This window comes from Podarcis raffonei, chromosome 8 (genome assembly GCF_027172205.1).
Source record: "Podarcis raffonei isolate rPodRaf1 chromosome 8, rPodRaf1.pri, whole genome shotgun sequence".
Lineage (NCBI taxonomy): Eukaryota > Metazoa > Chordata > Lepidosauria > Squamata > Lacertidae > Podarcis > Podarcis raffonei.
The window spans coordinates 2,208,749-2,231,301 of record NC_070609.1 but is presented as its reverse complement, the minus strand read 5'-3'; the positions used below and the strand labels follow the sequence as shown (position 1 = coordinate 2,231,301).

At 48.5% G+C, this 22,553-nt stretch overlaps 1 protein-coding gene across 1 annotated transcript in view; it reads left to right on the top strand.

Annotated features, from left to right (window-relative positions):
- PLEKHG2 (pleckstrin homology and RhoGEF domain containing G2) overlaps positions 1-22,553 on the top strand; it is a 77,113-nt gene that overhangs the window by 4,994 nt on the left and 49,566 nt on the right. Inside the window, exons 2-3 of the mRNA XM_053397647.1 lie at positions 19,989-20,062; positions 20,770-21,197. Coding sequence (XP_053253622.1) covers positions 20,014-20,062; positions 20,770-21,197 — 477 coding nt within the window. The 5' untranslated portion in view covers positions 19,989-20,013. The remainder of the gene's footprint in view (positions 1-19,988; positions 20,063-20,769; positions 21,198-22,553) is intronic.

The following is a 22,553-nucleotide window of genomic DNA, read 5'->3' as shown; positions in this document are numbered from 1 at the left end:
ATGGGGACTCCTGCTGCCGCTGGAACACGATTTCTGTTCTCATCCTGAAGCAAAGTTCTTAACCCGAGGTACTATTTCTGGGTTAGCGGAGTCTGTAACCTGAAGCGTATGTAACCTGAAGCGTATGTAACCCGAGGTACCACTGTATTATCATTTGCATTTGTATCCCACCTTTTCCTCCCAAGGACTGTGGCTCTCCCCCTCCTCATTTTATTCCCAAAACAACCGCGTGAGGTAGGTAGGTTGGTGGGGTTGAGAGGCAACAACTGGAGATTCGAACCCAGGTCCCAGTCCTCATATCAACGCCACAACAACCTTGTGAGGCGGGTTAGCCTAAGGGGCAGCCTCTAGCCAAGGTCATACCAAGCGAACTTCATAGCTGGGCGGGCAGGATTTGAACCCTGACCTATCCCAGGTCCTAGTCTGAGACACTAACTGCTACACCACACTGCCTCTCTGTATGGATGTGGTTGGCCTAAGACAAGACTTGGCTCCTTGTAGCCTGCCTTGCCCTGAGGGTTTTCTGTGCGTTCCGAAAAGGGCCGGGTTCATCTCAGGTCAATCTGCCTCCGCTACTCGGAAGGAAATGGAATTTCTTGGGTTTCAAAGCCTTGCCTTTCGTTTCAGCAATGATGGCACGAACTATATACGTTGCTTTCTGCTTCCCGCTTCCCCAGAAAATTCAGGGCAGCTGCGGAGAGGGCTGGCAGAGGAGATGGCAGTGGGGCACAGCCGCCGCTGTGATTTTGGAGATTGGATGGGGGGGAGAAGGTGGTTTGGGAACAGCCGCCGGTGTGTGGCAAACAAAAATTAAAAGGTGACGAGCAAAACTATAAAGGAGGCACGCAGAATGAGTGGGTTAAAACAGCAAAGACCAAGTTAAGACTATCAGCGTTGCCAGATTATCAAGGATCTTTCCAGATTTGCCAGCCATGTCTTGAAAACGATGTCATGAAGGAATGCCAAATAGTCCCTGTCGAAATCTCAAATTATACGTAGTTTTCTCCATTATAAGTGAGTGGTACCCAAGCGTTCAGTGTAAGATCTGTGGCTGTTTTCCATTGAGTTCTTATGCATGCTGCCAAGATCCGATTCTTTTGTCGAGATTACCACATCGGTGTCTTTAAAATAAAATAAAATTCAACCACATTCATTTTGGGAAACAAGCAATAGCTTCTTTAGGAACGTTTCTGATTTTGGGTGTTTGTTGGCAGCACTGAATGGGTCTGGCTCAGGCAGAGTCTTGCATTCCTGCACATAAGGATACAGCAGCCAGGATAGGACCCAGAGCTGGCATCTGAGCAGGGCTCCAGGTGGATGCTCATCGTCAGATTGCAAACCCTTAGGCATGGAAATCTTCTGCAGCGTCTAAAAAAAAGGTAAAGGACCCCTGACAGTTAAGTCCTGTCGCGAACGACTCTGGGGTTGCGGCGCTCATCTCGCTTTATTGGCCGAGGGAGCCGGCGTACAGCTTCCGCGTCATGTGGCCAGCAGGACTAAGCCGCTTCTGGCGAACCAGAGCAGCGCACGGAAACGCCGTTTACCTTCCCGCCAGAGCGGTACCTATTGATCTACTTGCACTTTGACGTGCTTTCGAACTGCTAGGTGGGCAGGAGCAGGGACTAAAGGTAATGGGGCCCTTTCTATGTCCAGCTGTCCTTTGTCAACAACAAATGACCGCTGTTTTTTGTGTTGAATATATGCTAGATGGTAATTGATGGATCTCAAGGGTATCTCAAGCCATTTGCACATGTTGCCATGTAACCAGTCCATGCAGAATGTCGGCACCCTATATATAGAAAGGAGCAAACCAGGGATATTTGAGGGAGCAGGCTAGCAGGCGGGGCCCATGACTTGTATCACAGGAGCCATAGAATCATAGAATCATAGAATCATAGGGTTGGAATAGACCACAAGGGCCATCGAGTCCAACCCCCTGCCAAGCAGGAAACACCATCAGAGCACTCCTGACATATGGTTGTCAAGCCTCTGCTTAAAGACCTCCAAAGGAGGAGACTCCACCACACTCCTTGGCAGCAAATTCCACTGTCAAACAGCTCTTACTGTCAGGAAGTTCTTCCTAATGTTTAGGTGGAATCTTCTTTCTTGTCGTTTGGATCCATTGCTCCGTGTCCGCTTCTCTGGAGCAGCAGAAAATAATCTTTCTCCCTCCTCTATGTGACATGGTTGCTGTATGTAGGTTCTATTTTATTTGTTTTTTAATCTTATATTTGGAAATGTACATCCATGGTTTTTTTTCCTTTACACAATCCCAGAGTCGTCCGTGATTGGACCTAATGGACAGGGGTCCATTTACCTTTACCTACATTCTGCATGGACTGGTTGCATGGCAAATGGTTTTAGATACCTATTAGGTCCATCAATTACCATCTAGCATATATTCAACACAAAAAACAGCGACCATTTGTTGTGGACAAAGGACAGCTGGACATATAAAGGGCCGCATTACCTTCAGGAGCTTAGGGCCGCATCAAACCTAATTCGGCCCCGCTGGGTGAATGTCTCTTGGACCTCCAATACAGTGCAATTCCCCCCCCCCTCCTTGGGTGTATCTCTTTCCAACTTCCTTTTATAGTTTGGGACCCCGATGCCGTTGAAGGGAGAGAGCAGGGAAAAGGCAGAATGCAGTGGTACCTCGGGTTACAGACGCTTCAGGTTACAGACTCCGCTAAGCCAGAAAGTCAGAACTTTGCTTCAGGATGAGAGCAGAAATCGCGTGGCCCCATTAGCTAAAGTGGTGCTTCAGGTTAAGAACAGTTTCAGGTTAAGAAGGGACCTCCAGAACGAATTAAGTACTTAACCCGAGGTACCACTGTAATGGGAACAGCCAGCCATGGGCATTGCAGAATCAAAGGCGTCTCCGGATGATGGGAGTAGAATTGGAGGCCGTTTACCCCCCTCCAGGAATGCCCTGTCTGTTTGGTCAGGGGCCCTTGGCCCCCCCCCAGGGGTGGAAACGGAGACTTGACGTCACCCCTCCTGTCTGCCAAAGGAGCCTTCGCCCTCCCCAGCGCTCCTGTTTAGAGAACCTAAGCCACAGAAATGTTCGCTGCTGTGACGCTCCCTTGCCGGGAGGCCATACAGAGAAATGGAAGAGGGAAGATCTGAAGTGGTGGAAAAGTTTTATGGGGGCCGAGTCAAAGGGGGAGCTACTCCCCAAGCCCTGCCCCCTTTGTCCAGCCTTGCCCACCAGAATACAGTGGTACCTCGGGTTACATACGCTTCAGGTTACATACACTTCAGGTTACAGACTCCGCTAACCCAGAAATAGTGCTTCAGGTTAAGAACTTTGCTTCAGGATGAGAACAGAAATCGCGCGGCGGCAGCGGGAGGCCCCATTAGCTAAAGTGGAGCTTCAGGTTAAGAACAGTTTCAGGTTAAGAACGGACCTCCGGAACGAATTAAGTACTTAACCCGAGGTACCACTGTACTTCCTACAGCACAGGAGCTGTCGGTTTCTCCGGTCTGGAAATATAATAATAATAATAATAATAATAATAATAATAATAATAATAATATATTATTATTATTATTTATAACCCTCCCATCTGGCTGGGCTGCCCCAGCCACTCTGGGCGGCTTCCAACAAATCATTAAAATACCGTAATACATCAAACCTTAAAAGCTTCCCTAAACCTTGGGAAATACAAAGGTTGTGATGCCGTCTCCGTCGGTGCTGGTTTGCAAAGTTACAGGGAGATTCCGTCTTTAAAGAATATTTAGAAAGCGATGGAATAAAAGGAAACATCTTGGCGGAATTAGACTGATCCCTGTATTGTATAAGTTTGTAGGGAGGTAAAAAGAAATTATATAAGAAACATGTAACTGTGCGCTGTAAAGTAATACTTGTGTTCAATACCAGGAGTATATATGATGATAATTTTATTAATCTCCTTATATCTTATAGTGTGATGGTTGGTTTGATTTTTTCTGTTATTTGTTTGTTTGATTGTATGTTTGTTAACTTGTATGTACGTCTGTTTTTTGTAAATGTATTTATTTTAAATTAATAAAGATATATTTTTAAAAAGAAAGAAAGAAAGGAGATTCCGTCTAAACATACGGGAAAACTTTCTGACAGTAAGAGCTCTTTGACAGTGAAATGGACTCCATCGAGAGCAGCGTCCGAAACTCCCGTTGCTCCAGGTGCATTTTGCAGCAGGGAATTTCATTAGTGCGAGCAGTTTCTGAGCTCTGGGCTCAGAACTGCACCTAATATTTCAGGTTAAAACTACAGAGTGGAAGAAAAGGGGGACTTTTTTTCTGTCTCCCCACTTCCAGCTACTTTCTGAAGGCTGGAGAAGAAACCTTCTTAAGAATGCAGATTAGTTGTGCAAATGGCTTGAGATACCTATTAGGTCCATCAATTACCATATAGGTAAAGATAAAGGGACCCCGACCGTTAGATCCAGTGGTGGCCGACTCTGGGGTTGTGGTGCTCATCTCGCTTAATTGGCCAAGGGAGCCGGCGTGCAGCTTCCGGGTCATGTTGCCAGCATGACTAAGCAGCTTCTGGCGAACCAGAGCAGCGCACAGAAACGCCGTTTACCTTCCCGCCGGAGTGGTACCTATTTATCTACTTGCACTTTGACGTGCTTTCGAACTGCTAGGTTGGCAGGAGCAGGGACCGAGCAACGGGAGCTCACCCCGTTGTGGGGATTCGAACCGCCGACCTTCTGATCGGCAAGTCCTAGGCTCTGTGGTTTAACCCACAGCACCACCTGCATCCTCCATATAGCGTATATTCAACACAAAAAACAGTGACTATTTGTTGTTGGCAAAGGACAGCTGGACATATAAGGGCCCCATTGCCTTCAGTAGCTTAGGGCCTCGTCAGACCTAAATCCGGACCTAGAAGGGCCAACTTGGAGACTTCAGGTCATCCCTGGAGGATCAACAACCCTTGACCTGTGTGTACACCACCGCCTCTTGTTTGGGAGAGAGGCAGTAGGGATGCAAGAATCAGCCGCTTCAGTTTTCCATAAATGCCTTTTTCTGGTGCTTTCCAGTCCCTGGGGGAATTTTAACGCTTTGCTCCTTCGAATCCCAAGACAGCTGCTCCATCAAGCGCCTTCTTTCTGAAACGTTGATTTGGCAAAGCTTATCGGAGGGGACCAGCTGCCTCGCTGCCGCCTTCGTTCCGGAATGCGGCATTTGGCCGGCGTTCGCCAGATTGGGTTTTGAAAAGAAAACCCGTCAGCTCTTTAGACATTTCACTCCGTGTCCTTCCCCGTCTTCTTCCTCCTCCTCCTCCTCCTCCCAGCTGCCTGGGAGAAAAGAGGTCTTGCATTTTGTAATTGCATCTCATCAGATTCCATTGTCAGGGGAACAAACGTCACGCCAAGCCAAGGAGCTGTGTAAACGGACTTATGGGATCCGCCTGTCAGAAAAAAGGACCTCATTGGGAACAGCGTCATTGATACGCATAAGAACATATGGAGAACCTCCTGGAGACTTAATATTTGTGGAGATGATCAGCAGAATTTGAATGTTGTTTAGTTGTTTAGTCATGTCCAACTCTTCGTGACCCCCTGGACCAGAGCTTGTAGGGCAGCGGCGCGCGCCTAGCGGCGCGCGCAGTTTGATCCATCTTTTAGATTTAGGGGAGCTAGTCTCAAACGTTTGTTGGGGGAGATATAGGTTTATTTGGGGGGATTTATTTGTCCTGTCTTCACGCTTTTTATGATGGAGGACCGCTGTAGTCACCCCCAACGACACCTTCTCAAGATGGAGGGTGAGGGAACAGCTGCAGTCGCCTGTGGTTCCTGCGCAATGTTTGCCATCTTGCCAAAGGTTGCAGGCAGCTTTACCTGCAGCAATTGCATGTTGATTGCCCTCTTAAAAGACAAAGTCCAGCAACTGGAGGAACGTGTAGCTACGCTCCAAAGAATTAGAGAGCTGGAGCTCTTCTTGGAAGCAACAGAGCACACCGTCTCCACCAAGGAGGAGACAGGGGACTCCCCTGAGAAGGAGGCTAGTTCACCAACACAGGAGCCAGATATATGGAGAAACGTGACTCAAAGAAGTAGGAGGCCCAGGGTTTGCTCTGATTGTTTAGAAATACGCAATCGCTTTGAGGTCCTTTCCCCTAGCATGGAAGACGAAGAGCAGACTCCATTTGAGGATCTCTCCCTCATTACAGTCGATCAGGTATATGAAGACGAGCAGCAAAGGCAGTCCTCAGGGAATGTGCAGGCGACCTTGGAACGGACAGCTCACGGAAGAACCCCGACCAGACCTAAGAGGAGGCGTGTAGTGGTGATAGGGGATTCCCTACTGAGGGGAACAGAAGCAGTGATCTGTGGGCCTGACAAGATGTCTCGGGAAGTGTGCTGTCTCCCCGGGGCTAAGATCCAAGATGTAACTGAACGACTGCAAGGAATCATAAAACCCACTGACAAATACCCCTTCCTCTTGGTTCATGTGGGAACCAATGACACTGCAAGCAATAGCCTCCAGAAGATCAAAAGAGATTACGAGGCTCTGGGCAGGAAATTGAAGCAATTAAATGCACAAATTGTCATCTCATCTGTCCTCCCAGTTGAACGACGTGGCCCAGGGAGAGAGGGAAAAATAGTGGAAGTGAACAACTGGCTTCGCAAATGGTGTAAACAGGAACGGTTTGGATTCTTAGATCACGGAATGCAGTTTCTTGAAGATGGACTTCTGGCAAGCGATGGGCTGCACCTCACAACGGTTGGGAGGAATGTTTTTGCAAAAAATCTCAGAAACCTCATCAGGAGGGCTTTAAACTGACTAATGTGGGGGAGGGAGACAGTGCTCCTGAAGGTAGGAGTCTATCAATTGATGAAGATGATCATCCAAATGTCATAGACCGAATGGAGCAAACAGCACGCAGACCTAGTGGTGGGAGGAAAAAATCCTTAAATAAGAGACACGGGGGAATGATTAATGGACTTCAATGTCTGTACACTAATGCGCAAAGTATGGGAAATAAACAAGATGAGCTTGAGCTCTTGGTACAGCAAACTAAATATGACATAATAGGCATCACTGAAACCTGGTGGGATAAGTCCCACGATTGGAATGTAATAATGGAGGGATACAATCTATTTCAGAGAAACAGACCAGACAAGAAAGGAGGAGGAGTGGCGTTATATGTCAGGGATGTGTATACCTGTGAAGAGATCCAAGATTTAGAACCTCAAAGCCAAAGTGAGAGCATTTGGGTCAAAATTAAGGGAGAGAAGAATAACAGTGACCTCATTGTGGGAGTTTACTATAGATCCCCAAGCCAAACGGAGGACATAGATGATGCCTTCCTGGAACAGATGGCCAAGCATGCAAAAGGAAGGGAGATAGTAGTAATGGGGGACTTCAATTACCCGGATATTTGTTGGATGTCAAACTCAGCCAAGAGCATAAGGTCAAACAGATTCCTCACTGGCCTTGCAGACAACTTCATTGTCCAGAAAGTGGGAGAAGCTACAAGAGGAACAGCCATTTTAGATCTGGTCCTAACCAATGTTGATGACCTGGTTAGTGGGGTAGAAGTGGAAGGATCATTAGGCGCGAGTGATCATGCTCTTCTGAAGTTTACTATACAGCGGAAAGGAGCAGCCAAGCATACTAGGACTCAATTTCTCGACTTTAAGAAAGCCGACTTCATAAAACTTAGGGAAGTGCTGGGTGAGATCCCATGGACAGTAATACTAAAAGGAAAGGGAGTTCATGATGGCTGGGAGTTTGTTAAGAGGGAGATAGTAAAAGCACAACTTCAGGCAATACCAATGAGACGGAAACATGGAAGGTGCCTAAAGAAGCCAGGGTGGCTATCTAAAGAACTTTTAACTGAGTTAAGATTAAAAAAGGATGTGTACAAAAAATGGAAAAGGGGGGAAACCACCAAAGAGGAATTCAAACAAATAGCCAGCACGTGTAGACACAAAGTCAGAAAAGCTAAAGCACAGAATGAACTCAGGCTTGCTAGAGAGGTTAAAAGCAACAAAAAAGGCTTTTATGGGTATGTTCGTAGCAAAAGGAAGAACAAAGAAACAGTGGGGTCACTCAGAGGAGAAGATGGTGAAATGCAAACAGGGGACACAGAAAGGGCTGAACTCCTCAATGCCTTCTTTGCCTCAGTCTTCTCCGATAAAGGAAACAATGCCCGACCTGAAGAATTTGGAGCAAATGATTCAGCAGAGGAAACACAGCCCAGAATAACTAAGGAGATAGTACAAGAATACTTGGCTAGTCTAGATGTATTCAAGTCTCCAGGGCCAGATGAACTGCATCCAAGAGTATTAAAAGAACTGGCAGATGTGATTTCAGAACCACTGGCAGTCATTTTTGAGAATTCCTGGAGAACAGGCGAAGTCCCGGCAGACTGGAGGAGGGCAAATGTTGTCCCTATTTTCAAAAAGGGGAAAAGAGAGGACCCAAATAATTACCGCCCAGTCAGTCTGACATCAATACCAGGGAAGATTCTGGAGCAGATCATTAAGCAAACAGTCTGTGAGCACCTGGAAAGGAATGCTGTGATCACCAATAGTCAGCATGGATTTCTGAAAAATAAGTCATGTCAGACTAACCTGATCTCGTTTTTTGACAGAATTACAAGCCTGGTAGATGAAGGGAACGCAGTGGATGTAGCCTACCTTGATTTCAGCAAGGCATTTGACAAGGTGCCCCATGATATTCTTGTAAAGAAGCTGGTAAAATGCGGTCTTGACTATGCTACCACTCAGTGGATTTGTAACTGGCTGACTGACCGAACCCAAAGGGTGCTCATCAATGGTTCCTCTTCATCCTGGAGAAGAGTGACTAGTGGGGTGCCACAGGGTTCTGTCTTGGGCCCGGTCTTATTCAACATCTTTATCAACGACTTGGATGATGGACTCAAGGGCATCCTGATCAAATTTGCAGATGACACCAAACTGGGAGGGGTGGCTAACACCCCAGAGGACAGGAACACACTTCAAAACGACCTTGACAGATTAGAGAACTGGGCCAAAACAAACAAGATGAATTTTAACAGGGAGAAATGTAAAGTATTGCACTTGGGCAAAAAAAATGAGAGGCACAAATACAAGATGGGTGACACCTGGCTTGAGAGCAGTACATGTGAAAAGGATCTAGGAGTCTTGGTTGACCACAAACTTGACATGAGCCAACAGTGTGACGCGGCAGCTAAAAAAGCCAATGCAATTCTGGGCTGCATCAATAGGAGTATAGCATCTAGATCAAGGGAAGTAATAGTGCCACTGTATTCTGCTCTGGTCAGACCTCACCTGGAGTACTGTGTCCAGTTCTGGGCACCACAGTTCAAGAAGGACATTGACAAACTGGAACGTGTCCAGAGGAGGGCAACCAAAATGGTCAAAGGCCTGGAAACGATGCCTTATGAGGAACGGCTAAGGGAGCTGGGCATGTTTAGCCTGGAGAAGAGGAGGTTAAGGGGTGATATGATAGCCATGTTCAAATATATAAAAGGATGTCACATAGAGGAGGGAGAAAGGTTGTTTTCTGCTGCTCCAGAGAAGCGGACACGGAGCAATGGATCCAAACTACAAGAAAGAAGATTCCACCTAAACATTAGGAAGAACTTCCTGACAGTAAGAGCTGTTTGACAGTGGAATTTGCTGCCAAGGAGTGTGGTGGAGTCTCCTTCTTTGGAGGTCTTTAAGCAGAGGCTTGACAACCATATGTCAGGAGTGCTCTGATGGTGTTTCCTGCTTGGCAGGGGGTTGGACTCGATGGCCCTTGTGGTCTCTTCCAACTCTATGATTCTATGATTCTATGATTCTATGATTCTATGATTCAGAGCACGCCAGGCACTCCTGTCTTCCACTGCCTCCGGCAGTTTGGTCAAACTCATGCTGGTAGCTTTGAGAACACTGTCCCACCATCTCGTCCTCCGTCATCCCCTTCTCCTTGTGCCCTCCATCTTTCCCAACATCAGGGTCTTTTCCAGGGAGTCTTCTCTTCTCAGGAGGTGGCCAAAGTCTTGGAGCCTCAGCTTCAGGATCTGTCCTTCCAGTGAGCACTCAGGGCTGGTTTCCTTAAGAATGGAGAGGTTTGATCTTCTTGCAGTCCATGGGACTCTCAAGAGTCTTCTCCAGCACCATAATTCAAAAGCATCCATTCTTCGGTGATCAGCCTTCTTTATGGTCCAGCTCTCACTTCCATACATCACTACTGGGCTCCATTAGGAACTCAAGAAAGAGCCTGGCCACTGGATCAGGCCCATGCCCCTACTAGATGAGCGATGCAACCCCAGTCAGCCAGGATTGGACTTAATGGTCCTTTACCTTTACATTGATTATTGCTTTCATTTTATGGATCAATGGTCTCGTTAGATAGTAGAATTCACGTTCAATGGCTGTTTTAGGGGTTGTTTTTAAAAGTCTGGAACGGATTAATCCGCTTTGCATTACTTCCTATGGGAAAGCGCGCCTTGGCTTTGGAACGCTTTGGTTTTGGAACAGACTTCCGGAACGGATTCAGTTTGAGAACCGAGGTACCACTGTGCTTCCAAGGTGGCTGCGCTGCATTATGATCCCGGCAGTTTTATTTCCAGTTTCTTTCCTAATGATGCTCCTGCTTTTCACCCTCTAGCTTGGGAGGGAGTAGCCCCTAAGAAGGAAGCCGAGGGGGGGTGTAGAGGGAGCCTACAGCTTTGGATGTTGATCTGCTCTCCCCGGTGGAGATGAATGGGGGGAAATGAAAACCCATTTGTGGATCAAAGGACTCGCTTCTTTCTCTCCGGCCTGGCTCCTGGCAGCCTGTCACCAGCTGGCAGCCCTGCCAGACTTCCTTGCCAAGTTCCTCCAGGCCCGTCTCGCCCGGAGGCAGTGGAAGGGAGAAGGTGGTTGTCAAACTTCTCTTACCAAGCCCACACCTAGGCTGACAGCCTCATCGCTACCTCTGCAGCCGCAGGCCCAGGGGCTACTGAACGTGGCAGCCTGGCCCCTGAGTGTCTCTGTGTGGACCCCGGACTCTTCCCAGGCAAAACCCACATGGACCTTCTTCCACCCTGTTCTTGAACGATGGCAATGCCTTCTGGATGGAGAGATGTGTGAGAGTGTTTTTGCAGAAACCTCTGGCTTGAGTGCGGCTGGGATGTAAGGCAAGAGTATTGTTAGCCCAGAAATGGAAGCAAGAAGAAATTCCGACGAAAGAAGAATGGCAGACGAAATTAATGGACTGTGCAGAATTGGACAAAATGACAGGGAGGATTCGAAACCTGCGGGACCAGAGATTTACAGAAGACTGGAAGAAGTATATGAATTATTTGAAGAGCAACTGTAAATTAGGCTAGTAGGACTACAAGAAGTTTTGTATATGAAGCATTGCAGAGAAAGAATAGACATATTAGTTAGGAGATTTAAATGTACTAGTGAAAGTAAGAAATGTCTGTTAAGTGAATAGATTGGAAAATTTTCAGATGTGATTGATGGAAGTCAAAAAATTGTATGATATAAAAGTATGTTTAATTATTGTTGGAAATGATGAGCTAAAAAACTAATTTTATATATATATATATATATATATATATATATATATATATATATATATATATATATATGAGTGTGGCTGGAATGTAAGGCAAGGTAAAGGTAAAGGACCCCTGGACGGTTAAGTCCAGTCAAAGGCGACTCTGGGGTTGTGGCACTCATCTCGCTTTCAGGCCGAGGGAACCGGTGTTTGTCCACAGACAGCTTTCCGGGCCATGTGGCCAGCAGGACTAATCCACTTCTGGCGCAACAGGACACCATGATGGAAACCAGAGCAGTACATGGAAACGCAGTTTACCTTCCCGCCGCAGCAGTACCTATTTATCTCCTTGCACTTTGACGTGCTTTCGAACTTCTAGGTTGGCAGGAGCAGGGACAGACCAACAGGAGCTCACCCCGTCGCAGGGATTCGAACCGCCGACCTTCTGATCAGCAAGCCCAAGAGGCTCAGTGGTTTAGACCACAGCGCCACCCACGTCCCTGTGGCTGGGATGTAGCTGCTTCTTGTTGGCATCCATCTGTGTCAGGAGATAACGTAGCAGCGCACCTTTGGGGGTGAGGTCAAGCTGTTGGGATGGTTGCAGCTCCTGCTGTGGCTGTAGACTGATAGGGGAGAGACATGTTTCATTGCACCCGGGGCAGACGAAGGCTGCAGATGCACCATGGTGTTTCTTCTCTCTGTGCTCTGTGGTCATTCCTCCTCTGGTCAGAAAGTGTGAATTAGGTAGGTTTACCTTGAATGCAAACGGAATAAAATTCCTCCCCCATTACTCCCGAGGAGACCTCCTGCTACTCTGCTCTCTCTATGTCGTTGCAAACGTTGCGGGTACTTTCAAGCATAGCTCATAGAACTGTTTTGTCTCCTGCACAAATCTTGTTTTGAATTGGTGAATACTGCAGTCATTTTTTTTTTAAGCCCTGAACAACTTGGCACCATTTTACCTGTGAGATCGCTTTGATTGGTGGAATTGGCACCATTACTGGTGCCACATAATCGTGGCATTTGTCTGTCTTGGAAGACAGTGGAGGAGTGCATCTTTGGGGGGTGAGGTCAAGCTGTTGGGACAGTTGCAGCTGAGACCGATAAGGGAGAGACATGTTTTGTTGCAGCCGGGGCAGATGAAGGCGACCAGTTGTCCTGCTGCTGATGCACATGGTGTTTCTTCTCTCTGCCCTCCTCCCAGCGGCCATTCCTCGACTGGTCACTGCTACGGATGCACAACCTGTCTGTCCGTCTCCAGGCACAGCGGTCGTCTGCAAGGGATTCCCACACTGATATCGGCAGCCTTCATGTTACGTTTGCAGACATTTTTGTAGCGCAGAGTTCTGCCAGTGGTGTCTGAAGCCAGCTCCCCGCAGAGCACCTCCTTGGGGATCTTGCCCTCTTCCGTTCTGCAGACATGACCAAGCCAGCGTAGACGTCGCTGAGACAGGAGTGCGAAGAGGCTGGGAACGCCGTCTTGGAAGAGCACATCTTGGGTTGGAACAATGTCCTGCCGTGTGATCCCAAAACAGCCAAGAGGATGGAGCAACTCCCCAACGAGGAAAGATTGCAGCGCTCGGGACATTTTAATTCAGGAAAAAGGTGAATTAGAGATGACATGATATATATATAAAAAGGGGATGATAGAAAGAGGTTTTTCTTCCTCTCGCACAACACTGGAACATGAGGACATCGAACAAAGCTGAATGTTGGAAGATTCAGGGTGGATAAAAACAAGCAGGTGTTCCTAGTTAAACTATGGAACTCCTTGCCACGGGAGACAGCGATGGCTTTAGGAGACGAGTGCACAAATTCATGGAGAGGGCTATTTTTTTTTTATTTAAAAAATTATTTAGTTTTACAAATTCACTCACATAGATAACGTTGTTACAAATATAATAATTTTGCACAAGATTCTTCCGAATCCCAAGACTTTCTTCCTCCCCTCCGTGGTTTCTTTAAATAACTTTTTTTTTTAACTGCATGTTGTAAGTCCATCTAATTTACCATCCTCAATTATATCCAAAGTCTATGTATCGTTGCAGGAGTTACTTAAAGCCTGCCAAAGAGTTCATGTGTTTGCAGTAGTCTTTCAAATACAGTACAGTGGTACCTCGGGTTAAGAACTTAATTCGTTCCGGAGGTCCGTTCTTAACCTGAAACTGTTCTTAACCTGAAGCACCGCTTTAGCTAATGGGGCCTCCAGTTGCTGCCGCGCTGCCGCTGCACGATTTCTGTTCTCATCCTGAAGCAAAGTTCTTAACCCGAGGTTAGCGGAGTCTGTAACCTGAAGCGTATGTAACCTGAGGTAAAGGTAAATGGACCCCTGACCGTTAGGTCTAGTTGTGGCCGACTCTGGGGTTGTGGCGCTCATCTCGCTTTACTGGCCGAGGGAGCCGGCGTACAGCTTCCGGGTCATGTGGCCATCATGACTAAGCCACTTCTGGCAAACCAGAGCAGCGCACAGAAACGCCATTTACCTTCCCGCCATTTACCTATTTATCTACTTGCACTTTGACGTGCTTTTGAACTGCTAGGTTGGCAGGATCAGGGACCGAGCAACGGGAGCTCACCCCATCGCGGGGATCGAACTGCCGACCTTCTGATCGGCAAGCCCTAGGCTCTGTGGTTTAACCCACAGCGCCACCCGCGTCCCGAGGTACCACTGTATATATTTGTCCCGTTCTTTGTTGAAATTTTGATCCTCCTGGTTTCTGATTTTCCCTGGTAATCATGCCATTTCTGTGTAATCCAGTAATTTCATCTGCCAGTCGTACCTAGTATGTATCATGTTGTCTTTCCAGCTCTGGGTATAACCAGAGAAGTATCTCCCGCTTGGACTACTGTAATGCGCTCTACGTGGGGCTACCTTTGAAGGTGACTACAGCTAATGCAGAATGTGGCAGCTAGACTGGGGACTGGGAGTGGCCGCCGGGACCACATAACACTGGTCCTGAGAGATCTGCATTGGCTCCCAGTACGTTTCCGAGCACAATTCAAAGTGTTGGTGCTGACCTTTAAAGCCCTAAATGGCCTCGGTCCAGTAGACCTGAAGGAGCATCTCCACCCCCATCGTTCTGCCCGGACACTGAGGTCCAGCGCCGAGGGCCTTCTGGCGGTTCCTTCATTGCGAGAAGTGAGGTTACATGGAACCAGACAGAGGGCCTTCTCGGTGGTGGCACCCGCCCTGTGGAACGCCCTCCCATCATATGTGAAAGAGATAAACAACTACCTGCCATTTAGAAGATATCTGAAGGCAGCCCTGTTTAGGGAAGTTTTCAATATTTAATGCTGTATTGTTTTAAACACTTGATTGGGAGCCGCCCAGAGTGCCTGGGGAAACTCAGCTAGATGGGCGGGGTATAAATAATAAATTATTATTATTATTATCTGGCTATGGTCGGAGGCAGAGATGCTTTTGAATCCCGGGTTGAGTTTCCCACCAGCCTCTGTTTGGCCGCCGTGAGACAGAGGATGCTGGACTCAATGAGCCTTTGGCCTCATGCAGGAGGCTGTCCTGAGCTTCCGAAGTCTTGGCAGATGCTTGCGATGTGATGTGCGTGGCGTCCTTGCATCCTTCTCCTCCTCCATCCGGTCCTCTCCTTTCCATCTCTGCTCCCAGGCTCCATGTTTTGCCCCCTTGCTCTTCCCCATAGCGTGGTGAAAAGTTCTCATATGGTCCTGGGGACAGGGAGGGCGAGGAGTGGGGAGGAGGGCGATGTCGGAGGCCTCCACTTTTTCCTCTCTGACCTGCCGCCTCTCTTGAATGAATTCATTGTTTCCCAGACGGAGCGACCTCTTGCTCTCGCCTTCTCCAGGATGGAGTGACGCATCCCCCTTAAGTTTACCCAACCCTCTATGGGTTTTTACAAGACTTCCAGGGGACAAGGCTGGAACAAAGGCTGTTGTGTGGGGAGGGCAAGCGAGACGGTTCAAGGAGAGCTGCCGGTTTAGCCAAGAACCACCAGTCACACAGAGAGAGATTTTTCTGCCTCCACCACCCACAGACCTCATAGGAACTTAGGAAAATAGGAAACTGCCAGACCCAAAATTGCGACGCTTCTCGCGCTGGTTTAACCCCTTTCCGTTTTAACAATACAAATTCTGCAAACGCCCTCCCTATCTCTTCAAAATCATTTCTCCTACATATTCCCCGTCTTACCTAAATGGTACATTTTAATTTATCATTAAATAATTTCTCAGACTAGCCGCCTGAGAAACAGTTTCTACCCAAATGTGATTTTGGTTTTAAATGCATTGTAAGGAGTCTGTAGGGACGCGGGTGGCACTGTGGGTTAAACCACAGAGCCTAGGGCTTGCCGATCGGAAGGTCGGCGGTTCGAATCCCTGCGACGGGGTGAGCTCCCGTTGCTCAGTCCCTGCTCCTGCCAACCTAGCAGTTCGAAAGCACGTCAAAGTGCAAGCAGATAAATAGGTACCGCTCCAGCGGGAAGGTAAACGGCATTTCCGTGCACTGCTCTGGTTCGCCAGAAGCAGCTTAGTCCTGCTGGCCACATGACCCGGAAGCTGTACGCCGGCTCCCTCGGCCAATAAAGCCAGATGAGCGCCGCAGCCCCAGAGTCGGCCACGACTGGACCTAATGGTCAGGGGTCCCTTTACCTTTAGCTTTTTAAGGAGTCTGTATGGGAGTATATTGTATTTAAAAATGGGGTATCAGAGTTTTTAGGGGGCTAACCAGGTTGGGATAGTTGGGATAGCAGGCTTGTTGGGTTTTGAATGTCTGATGTAGATTTTTCAATTTCGTTGTTCTGTAAGGGACAATGACAATAAAGATTATCGTATTGTATCGTATTAATAGCTATATCCCAAACCTCTTTGTACCATTCTTCCATTTTATATTCTGCTAGCCCCCTTCCACTTCCTTAGCAAAACGACAACGACAAACCTCTGGTTACTTGAAACATACTCAATAAACACACAAGACGTAACCGGCTGTACTTTTGAATAAATAAGGTATAATGTCCATTGTATCAAATTGTAGATTTCAACGGAAGTCTCATAAAGTTCAACGAAAAAGCAGAAGACCCACTGAATCAGTTCATTCTCTAGCTCAGCCTTTCTCAACCTGTGGGTCCCCAGATGTTGTTGAACTACAACTCCCATCACCCCTAGCTAGCAAGGCCAGAGCTCTGGGATGATGGGAGTTGTAGTCTGACAACATCTGGGCACCCACAGGTTGAGAACCGCTGCTCTAGTCAGTTCATGCATAAGGTCCATACATGTATAAGTGTCTATTCCACCTGTCTGTTCATAGAGTCCAACAATCCACATGAAAGGTTGTTACGGTTCCACACAATCCTTTCACAGAGTCTAAGACGAGGATTTCTGGAATATTAGCCTTGTTTCGCCATCCTAGGCTTCATCAGTAGAACAGGCTCATATGTAATATTACAGGATAGTGGACCTTATAGCATAGCAGTGGTTGCTGTCAATAAATTTGTGAGCAAGTCCTTTATAGCCTGCGAACCTTCCGCCCCATCGTAAATTGATAATAGTGCTACCTCTGGACTTTTGTTCAGCTTTAACCCCGTGATTTCTGTTCTCTCCTTTAACACCCTTTGCCCCCCAAAATTGTACATATTTACACCCCCACCACATGTGAACATAATTCCCCGTTTCCTGGCTGGCCCCTCCAACATAACATCAAATATCCCTTGTGTATTTGATTTAATCTGACGTGTTAAATAACATCTCCAGGCAGGGGTCTCTTGCAGCCCACTCTGAAGATGCCCTCAGAGATTCAAACCTGAGGCCTTCTGCATGCAAGCCAGGTTCTTGGCCCCTGACCTATTCTTTCCCATTGCAGGTTGAGGCTAAAGAAGGGATTCGGTTCTGAAAAGGTTCAGGGTGCACAGTAGGGCTGGGCGCTAATCTGGTTTTCAACTTTGTGATATATCAGCAGCTAAGGTAAAGGACCTCTGGACGGTTAAGTCCAGTCAAAGGCGACTATGGGGTAGCAGCGCTCATCTCACTTTCAGGCCGAGGGAGCTGGCATTTGTCCACAGAGAGCTTTCCGGGTCATGTGGCCAGCAGGACTAAACTGCTTCTGATGCACGGAGGACTGTGATCAGTGCCAGAGCGCATGGAAACGCCGTTTACCTTCCCGCCGGAGTGGTACCTATTCATCTACTTGCACTGGCGTGCTTTCGAACTGCTAGGTTGGCAGGAGCAGGGACCGAGCAACAGGAGCTCACCCCGTCACGGGGATTCGAACCGCCAACCTTGTGATCAGCAGGTCCTAGGTTTAGACCACAGTGCCACCCGTGTCCCTCAGCAGCTAAACATTGTGCTATACATATAGATTACAATGTTTGAAATAAACATCGTGCTATATGGATAAATGACAGTGTCTGAAATAAGGATGGAGCTCTGTAGAGCCATGGGCTGGCTTCACGGTTTTCCCCACATTGTGATTTTTTTGCACAGCACACACACACATCATTTTTTTTTTTTTTTGGTGATATATTGCCAGGTCACAAATAATGAAACCATTATCATGATACGGGCTTCAGATCAATTTTGGACATTATATCACCCAGCCCTGGGAAGCGGGTGGTTCTGTGGGTTAAACCACAGAGCCTAGGACTTGCCGATCAGAAGGTCGGCGGTTCGAATCCCTGCGACGGGGTGAGTTCCCGTTGCTCGGTCCCTGCTCCTGCCAACCTAGCAGTTCGAAAGTGCGTCAAAGTGCAAGTAGATAAATAGGTACCGCTCTGGTGGGAAGGTAAACGGCGTTTCCGTGCGCTGCTCTGGTTCGCCAGAAGCGGCTTAGTCCTGCTGGCCACATGACCCGGAAGCTGTACGCCGGCTCCCTCGGCCAGTAAAGCGAGATGAGCGCCACAACCCCAGAGTCGGTCATGACTGGACCTAATGGTCAGGGGTCCCTTTACCTTATTGCCCAGCCCTAGCATGTGGCGTCCCTAGAAATATACAGTACAGGAAATATGTTGGCTGAGAATGGCGTTCTGGGGAGAGGAGATGGTAAGCAGGCAGCCCTTTTTAAAACTGTGATGAAGGAGAAAGCAAGTTCGAAGGCTAAAAATGTAAGATCAGGATGACACAAAAAACTCCCACTCCATGCAGTTCCCTGTGAAAGCTTGCACACCATTTAGAAGTGCAAAGAGGCAAAGGGAAAGTCTGAAGTCTTTGCAGCTTTATGGCGGCCACAGATTCTGGTTGCCTTGCCTCTTCTATCTACCATAATTTACTTTTTACTATCGGATGGAATGTACAGTTTCGTATTCCGGCTTTTTATTGCTCACGGATAACCCTGTCCCTGCTGCACCGCTATTCTGTACCATTATATGGTTGGTGGGTCTGTATTCCTGGCTCTCAGTACCCTCTTTCCTGGCTTCCGGCACCAATGGGGCCCCTGCCCCTTAGCACGGTGGCTGCCTGAGGCCATTTGCAGATTTTTGCCGTCCTGTTGCCGCCCGGGTGCCGCTGTGATCCTTCTGGGTTCCTTTGTTGCCACCCACACCAAGAACGAAGGACAGCGGTGGTGGTTTCAGCAAACAGAATCTGATGTCGCCTTCAAGGTGAATGCTCTCCGCATCCACCAGGACTCCGGTTTCGTTCGGAGTTTCCTGGGAGCCACGCGCCATTCCTGGATCACGTTGTTGGGGCTCAGTTTCGACGTTTGGGTTCCTCTGCAAAACCTCGGTGTGAAATTGGCTCGGAGTTTCAGTCTGGTGCTATCGCGGACGACCTTCAATATTTCAATAAATTGCTGTTATTGTTGTTATCTATAGCCCTAGGTTCTTAGGTGTATTTGGTCACTGCGAGAGCAGAATAATAATAAATAATAATAATAATAATAATAATAATAATAATAATAATAATATTTATACCCTGCCCGTCTGGCTGGGTTTCCCCAGCCACTCTGGGCAGCTTCCAACACAATATTAAAATACAGTAATGCCTCAAACATTAAAAGCTTCCCTAAACAGGGCTGCCTTCAGATGTCGTCTAAAAGTCTGGTAGTTGTTTATTTCTTTGACATCTGGTGGGAGGGCGTTCCACAGGGCGGGTGCCACCACCGAGAAGGCCCTCTGCCTGGTTCCCTGTAACCTCACTTCTTGCAGGGAGGGAACCGCCAGAAGGCCCTCAAAGCTGGACCTCAGTGTCTGGGCAGAATGATGGGATGGAGACGCTCCTTCAGGTATACTGGGCCTTTGAGGCCGTTTAGGGCTTTAAAGATCAGCACCAACACTTTGAATTGCGCCCGGAAATGTACTGGGAGCCGATGTTGGGCTTGGTGGGCCTTTGGCTCAATCCAGCACCCAGGCCCTTCTTACGCCCTAATGGAACTTCCAGTTCCAGAGGCAGTCTATCATTCCCAGGTTCACAGATGTATTTCGCCATCGCGAGAACTGGGTGCTGAATGAGATGATGTGTCGGGCTTTCGCGGTGCATCAAATTGCTGGTGCAGGACCTTCAGCGAGCTCCCCCGAACCCTTTCAAAAAGTTTCCTTCCTTCCTCGCAGGACGGGCGCCGGAGACCACATCACCATGCCCGAGGGAGCCCGCAGGGGCAGCACCAAGAGAGGCGGCAAGGCAGGTACGTACGCAAACCCACACGCCAGCAGAGATTGTGCAGCCCCAAAGCACCCTGTCTATGGGGCAGCTGGGCCGAGGGGAGCTGTTTCCGTCCCAAACTTTTCCCGATTGGCAAAAGCTGCCTTATTGGAGATCTGTGTCTCTGAACAAGCCCGGCGTGGGTTCCCCTTCCAGAGCCTGAGGTTTTTGACAAATAAATCCCAACCAAAGTCCGCTCGTCCGTTTTTGAGCCTGTGCATCTCTCTCTCTCCCTAGCCGCACGCTTTTTGCAAGCGGCGAAAGCTTTAGATGCAAGATTGTGGTACTTGGGGGGGGGTGGGAGGGAGGGAGGAAGCAAGCGGAGGAGAATAAGTGTGCGGCCTTTTGCACAACTGCCTCTCCTCCCGGCATCCTTCGCGAGGCAAACCACAGCTTCAAAAGGTGAGAGAGAGAGAGAAGAGAAAGCCACAAAAGGGTGTTGAAGAGAGCGAGGAGGTTTTCTATTTTTTGAAAAGCCGGGGAGGCAGAAGGTGAATGCAGAAGACTTGTGGTGAGGTGGGGGGCTAGGAAACAAGACCGGCCTCCTGTTGAACAGCTCCTTTGCACGTGGGGCAGAGATGGGTCAGGGCAGACGTCCTTTATGGTAGGGGGCTGAGCGTGCAACTTTTTATTTATTTCCAACCCCTGCTGCGTTCTCTCTTTTCCGTTTCCTCCTGGCCCCCCGGCTAGCAGCACCTCGGCCCTCCTCCGTCTCCTCGCTGAGTGGTCTTGGCTCTGGCATGGCGTCCGACCCCATCTTGGGCAGCTGCACCTCGGTCAACACGGTGTGCTCGGACAGCGACCGCCCGGTCAGCCTCAGCTCCTCGGCGTCGTCCGCCTCGCTGCCGGACAGCCAGAGTGCCTTCGGCAGCAGCGGGGGGCTGGGAGGCTGCCCCCCGACTTACCCCCAGCACCAGAACGGCAGCGACATCAGCCTGGACCTCACGCCGGTGGCCTTGCTGGACAGGCCGGGGGAAGCCCAGGCGGGCCCGGGTTGGTCGCCGAGTCCGGGCAGGGCCAGAGAGCGCCGGATGAAGTTGTCTCACCTGGACCGGGTGGTGATGGAGATCGTGGAAACGGAGCAGTCCTACGTCCGGGACCTCAGGAGCATCGTGGAGGTAAGGAAGGAAGGAAGGGCAGACAGGGCTGAGTGCCTGGCCTCCCCTTATATTTTGACCCTGCCTTTCCCTCCCAGGGGCTTGTTGGCAACAGCCCTGTAAGGTAGGGCGGCAACGTGAAAACAGGGCCTTTTCGGTGGTGGCTCCCCGTTTGCAGAATGGGAAGCTCCCTTGATACCTTCATTATCTATCTTAGGCGCCAGGCAGAAAACGTTCCTCTTCAACCAGGCCTTTGGCTGTTAAGCAATCCATGGCTGTTGTTGTTTTTTAAACCAGGGGGGTATTGTTTTGTTTGTTATTGTGTCATATATTTTTGTGTTTTTATGCTGTGTTCTTCAGATGAAGGGTGGTGTGTCAATTTAGTGAACGAAGTTAAATAAGGTAGCTTAGGCTGAAAGATGGTCAGGCTTGGCTTCACGGCTGAGCACTTTTGAACCCAGCCTAGAACGCTCCATAGCATGTGGATGGAATACCGTGTACGGTTCTGGTCGCCTTTCCTCAAAAAGGAGTTGGAAAAAGTTCCGCCAAACTGATCGAGGGGATGGAGCGACTCCCCGGTGAGGAAAGGCTGGGGCTTTTTAGTTTAGAGAAAAGGCGAGGAAGAGGTGGCGTGACAGAAGCATGTGAAATGATGCACAGTGTGAAGAAAATGGAGAGAGATTTGGGTTTCCCCTCCTTTCTCATAACACTAGAAGCTGAATGCTGGAAGATTCAGGACAGGGAAAAGAAAGTCCTCCTTCACGCAGCGCAGAGTTAAACTATGGAACTCATTGCCACAAGAGGCAGTGATGGTTGCCAACCTGGATGGCTTTAAAAGGGGAAAGGACGGATTCATGGAGGGGAGGGTGATCAGTGGCTAGATCAGGCAAGATCCTGCTTGCATGTTTCCCACAATGGGCATCCGGTCGGCTTCTGCGAGAACAGAATGCTGGACTAAAGAGGAGGAAGAAGAAGAAGAAGAAGAAGAAGAAGAAGAAGAAGAAGAAGAAGAAGAAGAAGAAGAAGAAGAAGAAGAAGATTTATTTATACCCCGCCCTCCCCAGCCAAGATCTGGCTCAGGGCGGCTAACACCAAATATAAAAACAATTGATTGAAATACAACTTAAAAACAAGATTAAAATACAACATTAAAATGCAGCTTCATTTCAGTAGAAACTCAAATCAAAAACTTTTTGGGGATGAAAACGTCAAATCTTCACCGAGGCCAACTATCCAGACTGGTCCTATGTGGGCCAGAAAAAAGCCAGGGAAGTCCCCAAATAGGAGTTCCATCACAGAAGGAGAAAGGAAAGAGGGGGAGGGGATCAAGTTGATTCCAAGCCAAAGGCCAGGCGGAACAACTCTGTCTTACAGGCT